General features: G+C 39.0%; 1 protein-coding gene across 1 annotated transcript; it reads left to right on the forward strand.

The window, feature by feature from the left end:
• The first annotated feature begins 2,296 nt into the window (after window positions 1–2,296).
• LOC138404388 (zinc finger protein 850-like) lies at window positions 2,297–17,656 on the forward strand. The gene is made up of 15 exons (XM_069508122.1): window positions 2,297–2,530; window positions 2,784–2,958; window positions 3,090–3,182; window positions 3,312–3,446; window positions 3,644–3,906; window positions 4,645–4,694; window positions 5,360–7,288; window positions 7,663–7,775; window positions 11,245–11,342; window positions 11,623–11,797; window positions 11,934–12,026; window positions 12,156–12,290; window positions 12,527–12,786; window positions 13,909–13,952; window positions 15,009–17,656. Exons 1-15 carry the CDS (start codon window positions 2,460–2,462, stop codon window positions 16,910–16,912), a joined length of 5,538 nt encoding a protein of 1,845 aa, XP_069364223.1. The 5' UTR covers window positions 2,297–2,459; the 3' UTR covers window positions 16,913–17,656.
• Window positions 17,657–18,359: the final 703 nt, after the last annotated feature.

Genomic DNA, 18,359 nt, shown 5'->3' on the forward strand with positions numbered 1-18,359 from the left:
ATGGATGCTATAGACTTTTTAGGGTTCCGTAGCCAAATAGCAAAAAACGGAACCCTTATAAATGTAAATCATGTCTGTCTGTCTGTCTGTCTGTCTGTCTGTCTGTCTGTATGTCCGTCCGTATGTTACAGCCACTTTTTTCCGAAACCATAAGAGGCTATACTTTTGAAACTTGGTAAGTAGATGTATTCTGTGAACCGCATTAAGATTTTCACACAAAAATAGAAAAAAAAACAATAAATTTTGGGGTCCCCTACTTAGAACTGAAACTCAAAAATTTTTTTTTCATCAAACCTGTAATACGTGTGGAGTATCTATGGATAGATCTTCAAAAATGATATTGAGGTTTCTAATGTCATTTTTTTCTAAACTGAATAGTTTGCGCGAGAGACACTTCCAAAGTGGTAAAATGTGTGTCTCCCCCCCTGTAACTTCTAAAATAAGAGAATGATAAAACTAAAAAAAATATATGATGTACATTACCATGAAACTTCCACCGAAAATTGGTTTGAACGAGATCTAGTCAGTAGTTCCTGAGTAATCGCGTAACAAACATACAAAAAAAACATACAGTAGAATTGAGAACCTTCTCCTTTAAAAAAGTCAGTTAAAAAGTAGCCTATGTTACTTCGTGGTTAATACTCTAATTGTCTGTGAAAGTCCCGCCAAAATAGGTTTAGCCGTTCCGAAGATTAGCCCGTTCAAACATTCAGACACTCAATTTTATCGTAGTAGTATATAGTGTATAGTAGTATTTTATTTTAATCTAAAAGGAATCTTATCTCTAGATAAGATTCCTTTTAGATTCACAAATCACAATGTTTAGCACATTACTAATGTTACCCGTCGTCAGTTTACGTTTGACAGCAGCCGTTTTTTAAAATCACAGCTTTGTTTATATTCTGTGGACCTTGTTCTCTATGCTCACTCTAAGTCTTTTTTTTTTTTCTTCTTCTGGCTTTACACAGATTAGCCAATGTCAGGTTTGTACTCTAAGTCTTGTTGTGGTCTTGACATACCTTTTATATAATCTGTGGTCTTGACTCTTGATTTGTGCAATGAATTTTTATGTACTACCTACTTGGTTTTATACAACAGAACTTAATGTTGTTTAGTATAAAAAATCTAATTTTAGTTTGTGCAATTAGAACTAGATGGCGTTTTATCAAAAAATAAATTACGGTGCGACAAGGCTATCATGGCGCGTGGCGAAATCGGAACTAACGGTGCCGTCAAGTGTCCCCTTTGTTCTTGTTTGAATATTCTAAGCCTTTGTTCTCCAATAGCGCCCCCCTGTCTATGTCAATCAAGTGGCAAGAGAGCCTTGTCGCACTGTAGTCTGGTATCTGTACGACTTCCCATAAAGCAAATTAAGAAGAAGAAGAAGAAGATCTCTACGACTCAAAAAGTTTTATTTACTACTAGGTGCTACTAGCCACAGGACACTATTACTCCTATGCTACTAGCTGAAGCCCGCGACTTCATCCGCGTGGAATTAGGTTTTTAAAAACACTGAGGGAATTCTTTGATTTTCCGGGTTAAAAGTAGCCTATTTCACTCTCTAGGTCTATATCTATACCCATAGACTATATGTATACCCATGTAAAAAAACACGTCAATCCGTTGCACGTTGCGACTTGATTGGAGGACAAACCAACAAACAAACACACTTTCGCATTTATAATAAGGGTACTATAGCAACCTTGACATCCATGTTTGTGCCACATTTTTGTTTTCGCAGTGTTACTGCATCCGTGATCCATCCATTCAAGTGTACAACTGGGATATTCACTTATAAATTCATGCTAAATTCAACATAACCTAATACCTATAGAGAATGCAGTAAAAAAACCATGTGTAAAGAAAAAAGAAAATTTAGTTTAAATAGTAAATTACGGGTTTTGTTTTATTACCTCAACTTTTAGTACTTAAAGTACTTCTTTCAATGTATAAAATTATAAATAATGCGGCCGAACTAAGAATAAGACTGAATGTCTGCCATATTGCGATGTGTACCTAAGCGGGATTATAATTTTTGATTCGTATTTTCTTTGAAGTCACTACCTATAAAAATAATATATGAATCAAACCTGCACACGTGTTATACCTGTTATACGTATAGCTATATAGTTGACCTTAAAAAACTAGTATCCAAGGCCGGAAAAAAATTAAAATAAATTATATACAATAGTTACTGCAATTAGAAACAGATGGCGCCACTACGAAAGATTAGCTGACGTCTCTATACTCTATACTATATATATATAATGTACTCTGTGGTGATAATTACAGATTAGTAGGTATATTTCACTATGATTACAGATGTAAAGTGTAAAACGTAGTGATTCTGATTATCATATTCATATACTTTTTGTACAGATGAATAATTATTTTACAAAAAATAAACTTATCCATTTAAAAACCATCCAAGCAAAATTTTATTTTTGAAAATCTTAGAAATGCGGTGCTGTGTGCCCTTCTGCAAGACAACTGCGGAGATCGTCTCCGAATCTGAGATTACTTTTCACGAGTGAGTTTTTCATTTAAACTTTGTGTACCCACTATAACCTCATAGACGCTTGCGGCCGTACTTTGTCGGCAGGCAGGTAACTGACCTGAACCACCTTATTGCCCTGCCTCCAGCTCACAACTGCGCGTCCACAAACTGAGCGAGTCTGTATCCAACTCTAGAGCTGTCCTCCAGGCAGAGCTATTTGCCTTTTGTTTAGTTATGAGTCACACGTTACGGAAGCTCGTTTTAAAGTCCAGGGTGTAATTTCCAGGTTCCCCAGAGAAGTGCATCTGCGTGCTGCTTGGCTCAGAGCGCTCGGCAAACAAGACACTCTCCTGCCAGAGCGTGCTGTTGTCTGCTCGCAACATTTTTTAAACGGTGACCTTTATGGAACAGACAGTGGCTCAAGGCGGATTCTTACTGGTGCTGTCCCCTCACCAGTGCTGGTAAATCCTTCATAATTCTTTTAGCTTTAATCGGTTGTTGCTATATAATAGCCCATTTTAAAAGCTAACCTTATTACATTAAAGTTCATAATGGAAGGTGGAAATGATTATAGTTAGAACACTTTGCACAGGTCTGCATGATATGCCTGGACACTTGCAGCAAGCTGGTTCTAATGAGTAAATACAAGTTGGAAGAAGCATATGAACATTTAGTGGGACATCCTGTAAGTTGTATTTTATATCATTCATTAGTCAGTGTGCTGTTGGAGAGCGGAGTCAACTGCTCGAGCAGTAGACCAGTGCACGGCCGCTCTAAGATGGAACTGTATATGAATTAGTTGTGTTTGTTGCAGTTGTGTGGTCGAGGAAAGCTCAAACCAACGCTTTGTGTGCAATGTGCCCAGAGACTGGTGAACTTTAGCACATTCAGAGACAGGAGCTTGAGAGCGCGCTCCCTGATGATGGAGCTACTTGACAGACATGAAGTGGTGAGGAATGTTTGATGCACTTTATTGTTATATGTAACAGATTGTAAGGGTGCCACCTGTGTCATTTGAGTGTAGTGTAGCACGTTACAATCTGAGCATTCATCTAGTCAGTCCACATGACATTACTATGATGACATTTGAGGTCAGTCGCCACCTTTAGGTGCTTAAATTTAACTAAAGGCATGAACTTGTTTCAGATAACAATACGACATGTCAAACTAAAAAGCCGTGTAAAATACCAACTACAGTCTGACATTGTCTCGGCCGTGTCAGAGCCTGACTACTGTGATGTGTACATAGCACACTCCGACGTGGACGGACGGACAGAACTAGACGCGACTGCGACTGCCGCGACTGATGAAGCAGTTGCAGTGAAACGGGAAGTCGAAGACCGTGAAGATGATGAAGCTGTTGAGCCAGCCACGGCCAAACAAGCGACCGAAACACAGGCTCCCACCGCGTACGTACCATATGTGACATGCTAATGCAAAGTGTGTTTGTTTGTTGTTAACTGACTTTATCATTCATACTAATAGTAGTAGTCACATTTGTAAGACACTTTATACTTTATGGCTTTTATGGCACTTTTTACTTTTTTTGGATTAAAATAAAATTTAGAAACAAGCAACTTCATCTGTGTGACTTCACAAATTTCAAACGTCTATTTGACCACCCTTAGAGGTTAATTTTTAAAAATCCTTTCTTAGCGGATGCCTGCGTCATAATAGCTATCTGTATGCCAAATCTCAGCCCGATCCGTCCAGTAGCTTGAGCTGTGCGTTGATAGATCACTCAGTCAGTCACATTTTCCTTTTATGTATATAGATTTCCTTGAAGTGTAGGTAAAAAAACACTTTGAAAAGAATGATTAACTTTATACAGTGTTTCTTGAACTGGATATTTCCAGTGTTACACCAAAAAAATTTTGCTGTAAAGGCTGACTTATCTATTATTTACTACTTGTTTCAGTCAAACCTATCTGGAATTGAAATTGTGTATTATATTTGGTAGTTAATTAATTATTTATTATTACTAGTTTGAAATTGACAATTTACAATTATTATTTGCAATTACGTTCGTATCACACCAAATATTTTTTGGCGTTACAAAGCTATTCGAAACCCTCGCCTGCGGCTCGGCTCTTTAATTTTCTGCTTTTCGCACGTGTAATATAATTATAACATTTCATTCCTTACAGGCACAGTATTCCCAAGTCGGAGTCGTCAGGAGACTGCGATCAAGCTTTGGGTAAGACAATCAACTTTACACATGTTTTAGTTCCTATGTTGGGACTAGGGATTGCAATCCAGCAGCATTTAGAATCCAGCTGGATTTATGCTGGATCAAAATAAATCCAACTTGTATCGATTTTTCCAAGTTATTAACCTATTATTTTTTTAACTGTAGAAACTAACTACTTACATTTATGTCACATACTAGGCTATGCCCGCTACCGTGTTCCAAAATACTTATTAGCGGATTCCTACGTCATAACAGCTATCTGCATGCCAATGTTCAGCTCGATCCGTTCAGTGGTTGATAGATCAGCCAATCAGGCAGTCAGTCAGTCAGCTTTCCTTTTACATATAAAATATACAGATAAATATAGATTGGTGAGGGCGACAGGAGGGCAACGTCGCGCGACTAACTGCAGTGCGCACAGCACGGCACGGCAACGCGGAACGTAAAGTTTTGTGACGTCATCATCATCGTCATTATCAACCGATAGAAGTCCACTGCTGGACATAGGTCTCTTGTAGAAAGGGAGGATGTCTCTGTAGTTAGTTACTAGCTTTTAGCTAAATGCGGATTCGCACTGCTGCACCCAGCAAACACAAAAATATGCTGCATCCAACAGGATTGCTGGGTCCAGCATTGCAATCCCTAGGTATGGACTGTTTGTTTTGTTTCAGTGGCTCCTTCGGTACTCGCGACCGATCACGGGAACGAAGGACATCCAACTGACACAGACGACGAGTTGGATTTATTGTCGTTCGAAAATAATAGTAACATTTTGGAATATTCAAGGAAATCCCAGGACTCCGTACTAAAACCGAAGGAATCGTTGGCAAAAATAAGTGTTAATATCAATTTTGGAACTCCGAGGCGAAACAAACTCAATTCCCAGGATATATCCGGTACACAGTTAGGAAACTATACTGACCAGATACAGTATATCTGTGACGTTTGCCAAAAGATATTTCAACGGAAATGTTCCTTAGTTACCCACATTAGGGTGCACACTGACACAAACACTTTCTCATGTGAGTTAAGAAAGCGCAAATTCAGTCAAACTAGTACGTCTTCGAGTCCCAGGAGGACTCACACTGGCGAAAAACCTTTTGTTTGTAAGTTGTGCAATTATAAATGTTCACAAAATAGTACTTTAGTGAGGCACATGAGGACTCACACTGGCGAAAAACCTTTTATTTGTAAGTTGTGCAATTATAAATGTACAGTAAAGAGTAGTTTAGTGATGCACATGAGGACTCACACTGGCGAAAAACCTTTCGCTTGTAAGTTGTGCAATTATAAATGTACAGTAAGTAGTCAGTTAGTGAAGCACATGAGGACTCACACTGGCGAAAAACCTTTTGTTTGTAAGTTGTGCAATTTTAAATGTTCACAAAATAGTACTTTAGTGAGGCACATGAGGACTCACACTGGCGAAAAACCATTTGTTTGTAAGTTGTGCAATTATAAATGTCCACAAAATAGTAATTTAGTGCGGCACATGAGGACTCACACTGGCGAAAAACCTTTTATTTGTAAGTTGTGCAATTATAAATGTACAGTGAACAGTACTTTAGTGAGTCACATGAGGACTCACACTGGCGAAAAGCCTTTTGTTTGTAAGTTGTGCAATTATAAATGTTCACAAAATAGTATATTAGTGAATCACATGAGGACTCACACTGGCGAAAAACCATTTGTCTGTAAGTTGTGCAATTATAAATTTACACAAAATAGTAATTTAGTGAGTCACATGAGAACTCATGCTGGCGAAAAGCCTTTCGCTTGTAAGTTATGTAAATACAAATGTACAGTAAAGAGTAGTTTAGTGAAGCACATAAGGACTCACACTGGCGAAAAACCATTTGTTTGTAAGTTGTGCAATTATAAATGTACACGTAGCAGTAGTTTAGTGAGTCACATGAGGACTCACACTGGCGAAAAACCATTTGTCTGTAAGTTGTGCAATTATAAATTTACACAAAATAGTAATTTAGTGAGTCACATGAGAACTCATGCTGGCGAAAAGCCTTTCGCTTGTAAGTTATGTAAATACAAATGTACAGTAAAGAGTAGTTTAGTGAAGCACATAAGGACTCACACTGGCGAAAAACCATTTGTTTGTAAGTTGTGCAATTATAAATGTACACGTAGCAGTAGTTTAGTGAGTCACATGAGGACTCACACTGGTGAAAAACCTTTTGTTTGTAAGTTGTGCAATTATAAATGTACAGTAAAGAGTACTTTAGTGAGGCACATGAGGACTCACACTGGCGAAAAGCCTTTTGTTTGTAAATTGTGCGATTATAAATGTACACTAAATGGTAGTTTAGTGAGTCACATGAGGACTCACACTGGTGAAAAACCTTTTGTCTGTAAGTTGTGCAATTATAAATGTACAAAAAATAGTCGTTTAGTGAGGCACATGAGGACTCACACTGGCGAAAAGCCTTTTGTTTGTAAGTTGTGCGATTTTAAATGTACACAAAATAGTAATTTAGTGAGTCACATGAGGACTCACACTGGAGAAAAACCTTTTGTCTGTAAGTTGTGCAATAATAAATTTACACAAAAAAACAATTTAGTGAGGCACATGAGAACTCACCCGGGCTAAGTGCCGAGGCTGTTGCTTGTAAGCTATGCAAGGACACCTGTCGCTGAACTGCTAGTTCACTCTGAGGCTTCCTGTACATGACGCCGGAGCCGCATCGTGAGTTAGTGTAAATTAATAAAAGTGCGAGTCGCACTCAGACACGAAGTGTTCCGTACCAGCGTATAGGAAATTACACTTTATTTTCATTAACTTTTATGGCAACTATTTATTCAGATATTTTATTACTTGTTGTTATAGCGTCTATGCACATTCTATGAAAAGTTCAAGTATCTATTACTGTTCTTGAGATACAGCCCGCTGACAGACTGACGCACGGACGGACAGCGGAGTCTCAGTAATAAGTTCCTTTTGTAAACCTAGTGTAAACAGTTAAAATACGCAAGGAAATAGATGAAGTCAAAGTCAAATCAAACCCAAGGAGATCAAAGCTGGAGTACCTCAAGGAAGCGTTCTGGGACCTGTCCTTTATCTCTTGTACACGTGTGATCTTCCACAACCCGATCACAATACCATCGCTACTTTTGCCGATGATACTGCTATCATAGCTGTGGGTAATACTCACCAGGAGGCATCGGGAAAAGTTCAAATAGCTCTAAATGAACTACATAAATGGACGAATAAATGGAGAATAAGACTTAACGATTCCAAGTCTACCCATATTGATTTCACTAATAAAATACCAAAATATTATCCCATTTATATTGACCAACAAAAGATACCCTATGCTAACACGGCTAAATATCTTGGAATGACTCTTGACAGTAAGCTACGCTGGAAAGCACATGTCAAGAAGAAAAAAGAAGAGCTAGAGATACGGTACAAAAAATTGTACTGGCTCATAGGCAGAAACTCTTCGCTGTCGACTAAAAATAAGATACTATTATACAAACAAGTCCTAATGCCAGTGTGGACTTATGGTATCCAGTTGTGGGGCTGTACCAGAAAGAGCAATTTACTAATAATTCAGCGATTTCAAAATAAAGTGCTTAGGGGTATCGTCAATGCACCCTGGTACGTCAGGAATGTAGACATTCATCGCGATCTCCAAATGGGCTTCGTGGACACAGCTATTAGCAAACACGCTAAATCCCACGAACGCAGGCTCCATGAACATGTTAACGTCGAGGCTATCCAGCTCCTCGACAACACAGACCTAATACGTAGACTTAAGAGGACTAAGCCTTTTGAGCTAGTGTAGTTATAGTGAAAGTGTAGTGCTAGTGCAATTTAAAGAACACAAGAACAAAGTGTCTTCCAATAAGGTATCTTAACTATAAACTAAGCTATGTCAATGGACAGATTCTTAGGTATAAGTACGTTTATAAGTTTAGGTTAATATAATATTGCTTATTAGCCTCTTACATAGGCTAGATTGTAATGGTAGTAAAGTACTGGTGTCAGTGCTTTACGAAAAAAAAAAAAAAAAAGAAAAAAAAGTCAAATGATTTATTCAAAATAAAGCCTTGTATGATGCAATAAAGTGCAATTCAGCTCACATAGCGCTCTAGTTTAAAATCTTATAAATGCCTTTATCGCGTAAACTCTTATCTCTCTCTCTCTCTCTCTCTCTCTCTCTCTCTCTCTCTCTCGTAGGTATATTTCTCGGGTCACGCAAGTCCGACCTGTCTGTACTTGAAATTATTGTATCTATGTGAATTTTAAGCCAATGTAAAATGTATTACCTATTATAGGAAATGAATGAATTGTTATATTATGTACCTACTAACCAATAAATTATGATAAGTTTTCACTGTATTCCGTCTTTTATTGATAAAAGCCGTCTTTTATTTGCTTAAGATACCTACATTCTAAAGGTGCATACTGACAAAAATTATTAGTAGGTTAGTAAACTATAGTACATAGTTCTAATGGAGGCTTTTACCGCCCTAGGCGATCCTTACAATGAAACCCATTATACATAATATATTGGGTACTAAATTAAATAATTTTTACTTTTTAGTGTTGGTGGTTATTGAAGTCTGTTTTAATTTTTTTTTATTTCACAATTTTTAGTGGCCGCATTGTACTAAAATATGATATGCCTGGTTAAAAACCTACTGTTTACTAAGCTGTTACACTGATCACGAGCAATTTACTCTTATCTATTGAGGAGTTTTGTTCTCCATCTCCGAAGATATTCATCAGAGTAAAATAGAACCACCTCTCAAGTACGAACTACCAAACAAAAAAGAATCATTAAAATCGGTTCGTATTTGGCGAAGAAATCGCGTAACAAACATACAAAAAGACATACATTCGAATTGAGAACCTGTGGCAGGGTAGGTTCACAGGTAGTGAGTAGAATGAAAAAAAACCCAGGGTCGTGAATCAATAGCCTTTAATTAACTCCTCCACCGCACTACACCGCAGAATTGAGCTAGTAAACGAGTGACTGGCCTGACGCGCGTAGCTAGGGTCCTTCCGGCACGCTCGGGTCCAGGCACGGAGGTCCTCAGGGTAGATCCTCAGGGTAGAAGGGTCACGGCAGCAGACACGCAACACCACACACGAAGCAGGTATCCGGAAGCTCCGACGGAGACGCCCCGCGGACTCAGGTTCCGGGGAAACTCCAGTAGTGAAGTTCAGTACGTGGAATTCCTATCCGTGAACCTGGAACCCCAGAGCGTTGGCGTCAGGATAGCCCAACGATCTCGTGCGCAATAGCTCTGCAGCCTAGCGACTCCAGCACTACAGCGCACTGAGAACAGCTTATAGTGATAGGAAAGTTAGAACTCACCCTTTACGGGTTCCGATAGGAGCACAACAAAAAAAGAACTTTAAGTAGGTAACTTCGAAAAGATCGCCCGCAGCACGCTATGAGTACACGCACCGCTGGCCGCAGGTCCGCGCGTCGAATGATCCAGAAACCGTCGTACGCGCCCTCGGTAGTTTGGCGGCGCTGCAGAGCAACTTCGCTAAGACCAGTTTTTGATTTAGGGATCAGCGAACTCGCGCGTATCGAGTTTATGTACGCAGAAAACCGTCGCCCGGCGTTAGATGCTTGCGGGTTCCGCTCGTTCATATTAATTCCTAATTTGTATGAGACAACGTTACAAACCTCCTCCTTTTTTCAAGTCTGTTAAAAATATGCTATGCCTGGTTAAAACCCTACTGTTTACAAAGCTATTTATTACACTAATCGCGAGCAATTTACTCTTATTAATTGAGGAGTTCCGTTCTCCATCTCCGAAGATATTCATCAGATCTTTACCAAATTAAAATGGGACCACCTCTGAAGTATGTCCTACAGAACAACAAAAGAATTATCAAAATCGGTTCATAATTGACTGAGTAATCGCGTAACAAACATACAAAAAAAACACAGTAGAATTGAGAACCTTCTCCTTTAAAAAAGTCAGTTAAAAAGTAGCCTATGTTACTTCGTGGTTAATACTCTAGTTGTCTGTGAAAGTCCCGCCAAAATAGGTGTAGCCGTTCCGAAGATTAGCCCGTTCAAACATTCAGACACTCAATTTTATCGTAGTAGTAGAGATAAGATTCCTTTTAGATTCACAAATCACAATGTTTAGCACATTACTAATGTTACCCGTCGTCAGTTTACGTTTGACAGCAGCCGTATTTTAAAATCACAGCTTTGTTTATATTCTGTGGTGGTGACCTTGTTCTCTATGCTCACTCTAAGTCTTGTTGTCTATGTGGTCTTGACTTTTATTTCTGATATAATGTAGGTACTCTGTGTCGGTGGTCTTGACCCTTGACTCTTGATTTGTGCGTGCAAAGAATTTTTATGTACTACTTGTGAGTTGTGACCATTATGACTATTTCGTTTTATACAACAATTTGTGATAATTACAGATTAGTATATTTCACTATGATTACAGATGTAAAGTGTAAAACGTAGTGATTCTGATTATCATATTCATATACTCTTTGTACAGATGAATAATTATTTTACAAAAAATAAACTTATCCATTTAAATACCATCCAAGCAAAATTTTATTTTGAAAATCTTAGAAATGCGGTGCTGTGTGCCCTTCTGCAAGACAACTGCGGAGATCGTCTCCGAATCTGAGATTACATTTCACGAGTGAGTGTTTCACTTAAAAACTTTGTGTACGTACTATAACCTAACAGACGCTTGCGGCCGTGCTTTGTCGGCAGGCAGGTAACTGACCTGAGCCACCTTATTGTCCTGCCTCCCGCCAACCCAGGCTGATCGGAGCACAGCTCGAACCTGCACGTCCACAAACCGAGCGAGTCTGTATCCAACTCTAGAGCTGTCCTCCAGGCAGAGCTATTTGCCTTTTGTTTAAGTATGAGTCACACGTTACGGAAGCTCGTGTTAAAGTCCAGGGTGTAATTTCCAGGTTCCCCAGAGAAGTGCATCAGCGTGCTGCTTGGCTCAGAGCGCTCGGCAAACAAGACACTCTCCTGCCAGAGCGTGCTGTTGTCTGCTCGCAGCATTTTTTAAATGATGACATGTATGAAACAGACAGTGGCTCAAGGCGGATTCGTACTGGTGCTGTCCCCTCACCAGTGCTGGTAAATCCTTTATAATGCTCGTAGCTTTCATTTTAATTGGTTATTGGTATACACTAGCCCATTTTAAAAGCTAACCTTATTACATTAAAGTTCATTATGGAAGGTGGAAATGTTATAGTTACAACACTTTGCACAGGTCTGCATGATATGCCTGGACACTCGCAGCAAGCTGGTTCTGATGAGTAAATACAAGTTGGAAGAAGCATATGAACATTTAGTGGGACATCCTGTAAGTTGTATTTTATATCATTCATTAGTCAGTGTGCTGTTGGAGAGCGGAGTCAACTGCTCGAGCAGTAGACCAGTGCACGGCCGCTCTAAGATGGAACTGTATATGAATTAGTTGTGTTTGTTGCAGTTGTGTGGTCGAGGAAAGCTCAAACCAACGCTTTGTGTGCAATGTGCCCAGAGACTGGTGAACTTTAGCACATTCAGAGACAAGAGCTTGAGAGCGCGCTCCCTGATGATGGAGCTACTTGACAGACATGAAGTGGTGAGGAATGTTTGATGCACTTTATTGTTATATGTAACAGATTGTAAGGGTGCCACCTCTGTCATTCGAGCGTAGTGTAACATGTTCCAATGTGAGCATTCATCTAGTCAGTACGTATGACATGTTTAGCAGACACCGTAATGGACACACTTGTTGCGAATGTTACACTACAATGACATTTCAGGTCAGTCGCCTTTAGGTGCTTAAATTTGGCTAAAAGCATGAGTTTGTTTCAGATAACAATACGACATGTCAAACTGATAAGCCGTGTAAAATACCAACTACAGTCCGACATTGTCTCGGCAGTGTCAGAGCCTGACTACTGTGACGTGTACATAGCACACTCCGACGCGGACGGACGGACAGAACTAGACGCGACTGCGACTGCCGCGACTGACGAAGCCGTTGCAGCTGAACGGGAAGTTGAAGACCGTGAAGATGATGAAGACAAGCCAGCCGCGGCCGAACAAGCGACCGAAACACAGGCTCCCACCGCGTACGTACCATGTGACAAGCTAATGCAAAGTGTGTTTGTTTGTTGTTAACTGACTTTATCATTCATACTACTACTAGTAGTCCCATTTGTAAGACACTTTAAACAGTACTTTTTATCGATTTAAAAATTATTTAAAAACAAGCTTTTCACCACGATTTCGTCCGCGTGGACTACACAAATTAAACGTCTATTTAAGGGGTTAATTTTCAAAAATCATTTCTTAGCAGATGTCTATGTCATAATAGCTATCTGCAAGCAAAATTTAAGCCCAATCTGTCCAGCTGTGTGTTGATAGATGAGTTAGTCAGTCAGCTTTTCCTTTTATATATATAGATTTCCTTGAAGGGTAGGTAAAAACTGGCCAAGTGCGAGTCAGGCTCGCGCAATGAGGGTTCCGTACTACAGTCGTATTTTTTAGACATTTTGCACGATAATTCAAAAACTATGATGCATAAAAATAAATTAAAATCTGTTTTAGAATGTACAGGTGAAGACCTTTCATATGATACCCCACTTGATATAGTCACTCACTTCGAAAGTTGAAAATACTAATTATTAGTTCATGACCACAATTTAATGTTTTTTGTGTGATCTAACCCTAAATTCACGGTTTTCAGATTTTTCCCCAAATGTCAGCTATAAGATCTACCTACCTGCCAAATTTCATGATTCTAGGTCAACGGAAAGTACCCTGTAGGTTTCTTGACAGACAGACAGACAACAAAGTGATCCTATAAGGGTTCTGTTTTTCCTTTTGAGGTACGGATCCCTAAAAAACACTATGAAAGGAATGATTAACTTTATACAGTGTTTCATGAACAAGATGTTTCCTTTGATAGAAGTGTTACACCAAAAAGGTACAGACTTATCTATTATTTACTACTTGTTTCAGTCAAACCTATCTGGAATTGAAATTGTGTATTATATTTGGTAGTTAATTAATTATTTATTATTACTAGTGAAATTGACAATTTACAATTATTATTATTTGCAATTACGTTCGTATTACACCAAAAATTTTTTGGCGTTACAAAGCTATTCGAAACCCTCGCCCGCGGCTCGGCTCTTTAATGTTCTGCTTTTCGTTCGTGTAATATAATTATAACATTTCATTCCTTGCAGGCACATTATTCCCAAGCCGTCGGTAGACTGCGATCAAGCTTTGGGTAAGACAATCAACTTTACACATGTTTTAGCTCCTATGTTGGGACTAGGGATTGCAATCCAGCGGCATTTAGAATCCAGCTGGATTTATGCTGGATTAAAAATAATCCAACTTTTATCGATTTTTCAAAGAAATGAAACAATTATTTTTGTAATTGTAGAATCTAACTGCCTATATTTATATCAAATACTACGCTATGCCCGCAACCGCGTCAAAAATCCTTTACTAGCTAGTTCCTACGTCATAACAGCTATCTGCATGCCAATGTTCAGCTCGATCCGTTCAGTGGTTGATAGATCAGCCAGTCAGGCAGTCAGTCAGTCAGTCAGTCAGTCAGTCAGTCAGCTTTTCCTTTTATATAGATAAATATAGATAGGCGAGAATTTGTGGTGTAAGTAAATTATTCTAATAGTAAGTAATAGTCAAATGAAACCAAAATGTAGACGGTGTGGTGTGGAGAGGTGTAGCACGTGTCACAAGGGCGACAGGAGGGCAACGTCGCGCGACTAACAGATTTTTCCAGCGTACACAACTGCCTCTTGAGTCTTGAAGGAGCTGTCCGATGTAACAGTAGGGCGATTGTCTAAAACCTGCATCAATCATTATTACAATTTCAATTGTTCTGATTGACTGAATTTGTGCGATTCTTGTTGCAACAATGCATTGTAGCCAATAGTGAGCGAGCATTAACCAATCAGAGATGATTGCGATCGTGACATTGTAGCTGTCATTCACCCGCAATCGCGCAAAACTATACGTTCCGCTTTGCCGCGCGCACTTCAGCGCGGAAAGCGCTTAAAGCGGAACGTATAGTTTTGTGACGTTTTCGCGTGGAAAGACAGTTACTTTATCATCATCGTCATTATCAAACGATAGACGTCCACTGCTGGACATAGGTCTCTTGTAGGGAGAGAGGAGGTCTCGGTAGTCAGTTACTTGCTTTTAGCTGATTGCGGATCCGCACCGCTGCACCCAGCCAACACAATGTGCTGGATCCATCAGGATTGCTGGGTCCAGCATTGCAATCCCTAGGTATGGACTGTTTGTTTTGTTTCAGTCGCTCCTTCGGTACTCGCGACCGATCACGGGAACGAAGAACATCCAACTGAAACAGACGACGAGTTGGATTTATTGTCGTACGAAAATAATACAAATATATTGGAATATTCAAGGAAATCCCAGGACTCCGTACTAAAACTGAAGGAATCGTTGGTAAAAATAAGTGATAATATAAACTTTGAAACGACGAGGCGAAACGAACACAATTCCCAGGATATATCCGGTACACAGTTAGGAAACTATACTGACCAGATACAGTATATCTGTGACGTTTGCCAAAAGATATTTCAACGGAAATGTTCCTTAGTTACCCACATTAGGGCGCACACTTACGCAAACACTTTCTCACGTGAGTTAAAAAAACGCATTTTCTGTCAAAATAGTGCGTCATCGAGCCCCAGGACGACTCACACTGGCGAAAAACCTTTTGTTTGTAAGTTGTGCAATTATAAATGTTCACAAAATAGTACTTTAGTGAGTCACATGAGGACTCGCACTGGCGAAAAACCTTTTGCTTGTAAGTTGTGCAATTATAAATGTACAACAAAAAGTCATTTAGTGAGGCACATGAGGACTCACACTGGCGAAAAGCCTTTTATTTGTAAGTTGTGCAATTATAAATTTACAGTAAAGAGTAGTTTAGTGAGTCACATGAGGACTCACACTGGCGAAAAGCCTTTCGCTTGTAAGTTGTGCAATTACAAATTTACAAAAAATTGTCATTTAGTGACGCACATGAGGACTCACACTGGCGAAAAACCTTTTGTTTGTAAGTTGTGCAATTATAAATGTACACAAAATGGTAGTTTAGTGAGTCACATGAGGACTCACTCTGGCGAAAAACCTTTTGTCTGTAAGTTGTGCAGTTATAAATGTACAACAAATAGTCATTTAGTGAGGCACATGAGGACTCACACTGGTGAAAAACCTTTTGTTTGTAAATTGTGTAATTTTAAATGTACAGACAACAGTAATTTACTGGGTCACATGAGGACTCACACTGGTGAAAAGCCTTTTGTCTGTAAGTTGTGCAATGATAAATTTACACAAAAAAGTAATTTAGTGAGTCACATGAGGACTCACACTGGCGAAAAACCTTTTGTCTGTAAGTTGTGCAATTATAAATTTACACAAAAAAGTAATTTAGTGAGTCACATGAGGACTCACACTGGCGAAAAACCTTTCGCTTGTAAGTTGTGCAATTATAAATTTACAGATAGCAGCAGTTTAGTGAGTCACATGAGGACTCACACTGGCGAAAAGCCTTTTGTATGCAAGTTGTGCGATTATAAATGTACACGTAGCAGTAGTTTAGTGAGTCACATGAGGACTCACACTGGCGAAAAACCTTTTGTTTGCAAGTTGTGCGATTATAAATGTACACGTAGCAGTAATTTAGTGAGTCACATGAGGACTCACACTGGCGAAAAACCTTTTGTCTGTAAGTTGTGCGATTATAAATTTACACAAAATAGTCATTTAGTGAGTCACATGAGGACTCATACTGGCGAAAAACCTTTTGTCTGTAAGTTGTGCAATTATAAATTTACACATAATAGTAATTTAGTGAGTCACATGAGGACTCACACTGGCGAAAAACCTTTTGTCTGTAAGTTGTGCAATTATAAATTTACACAAATTAGTCATTTAGTGAGTCACATGAGGACTCACACTGGCGAGAAACCTTTTGTCTGTAAGTTGTGCAATTATAAATTTACACATAATAGTAATTTAGTGAGTCACATGAGAACTCATGCTGGTGAAAAGCCTTTCGCTTGTAAGTTATGTAAATACAAATGTACAGTAAAGAGTAGTTTAGTGAAGCACATAAGGACTCACACTGGCGAAAAACCATTTGTCTGTAAGTTGTGCGATATAAATGTACAAATAGCAGTAGTTTAGCGAGGCACATGAGGACTCACCCGGGCTAAGTGCCGAGGCTGTTGCTTGTAAGCTATGCAAGGACACCTGTCGCTGAACTGCTAGTTCACTCTGAGGCTTCCTGTACATGACGCCGGAGCCGCATCGTGAGTTAGTGTAAACAAGTAACAATCGGTCAAGTGCGAGTCGCACTCGGACACGAAGTGTTCCGTACCAGAGCGTACAGGAAATAACACTTAATTTGTTGTTATAGCGGCTATGCAAATACATATTCTGTGATTATGTCAACTCTCTATCTATAACTGTTCAAGAGATACAGCCCGCTGACAGATGGACGGAGGGATGGACAGCGGAGTCTCAGTAATAAGTTCCTTTTGTAAACCTAGTGTAAACAGTTAAAATACGCAAGGAAATAGATGAAGTCAAAGTCAAAGTCAAATGATTTATTCAAAATAGGTAATAAAGCCTTGTATGATGCAATAAAGTGCAATTCAGCTCACATAGCGCTCTAGTTTAAAATTTTATAAACGCCTTTATCGCGTAAACTCTTATCTCTCTCTTTCTTTCTCTCTCTCTCTCTCTCTCTCTCTCTCTCTCGTAGGTATTTATTTCTCGGGTCACGCAAGTCCGACCTGTCTGTACTTGAAATTATTGTATCTATGTGAATTTTAAGCCAATGTTAAATGTATTACCTATTATAGGAAATGAATGAATTGTTATATAATGTACCTACTAACCAATAAATTATGATAAGTTTTCACTGTATTCTGTCTTTTATTGATAAAACCCGTCTTTTGTTTGCTTAAGATACTTACATTCTAAAGGTGCATACTGACAAAAATTATTAGTAGGTTACTAAACTATAGTACATAGTTCTAATGGAGGAGGCTTTTACTGCCCTAGGCGGGCCTTACAATGAAACCCATTATCAATACTTATAATCTATACTAATATTATAAAGAGGTAATGTCGTTAAGTTTGTTTGTAGGGGGTAATCTCTGGAACTACGGAACCGATTTTGAAAATTCTTTCAACAATAGAAAGCTACATTATTCCTGAGTGACATAGGCATATTATATACTCGATCCGATCGATTATAAAAATAGAGGAAAATAAGGGAATTGAAGCTTTTTACATACTAGGAGACTTTAATGCCCATCCCAGAGAACTATTATTTAATGAAATGCTAGATTTTTGTAGTGAAGAAAGCTGGTTTTGTATAGACTCAAGTATGTGTGATAAAAATACATTTACCTTTCATGGTGAGGCTCATGGTTGCAACAAGTGGTTGGACCACTGTTTAGTCACTCTTTCTGCGCGTGACACAGTAGTAAGCGTGTCTGTAAATTATGATGTGTTCTGGTCGGACCACTATCCTCTTGTGGTAGAATGTAATTTAAATAAACTTAAGCCTAAGGTTGCGCAACAAATAATAGGAAGACCTGTGAACCGTGTTATTTGGGGTGAC

This window comes from Maniola hyperantus, chromosome 28 (genome assembly GCF_902806685.2).
Source record: "Maniola hyperantus chromosome 28, iAphHyp1.2, whole genome shotgun sequence".
In the NCBI taxonomy this organism is placed as follows: domain Eukaryota; kingdom Metazoa; phylum Arthropoda; class Insecta; order Lepidoptera; family Nymphalidae; genus Maniola; species Maniola hyperantus.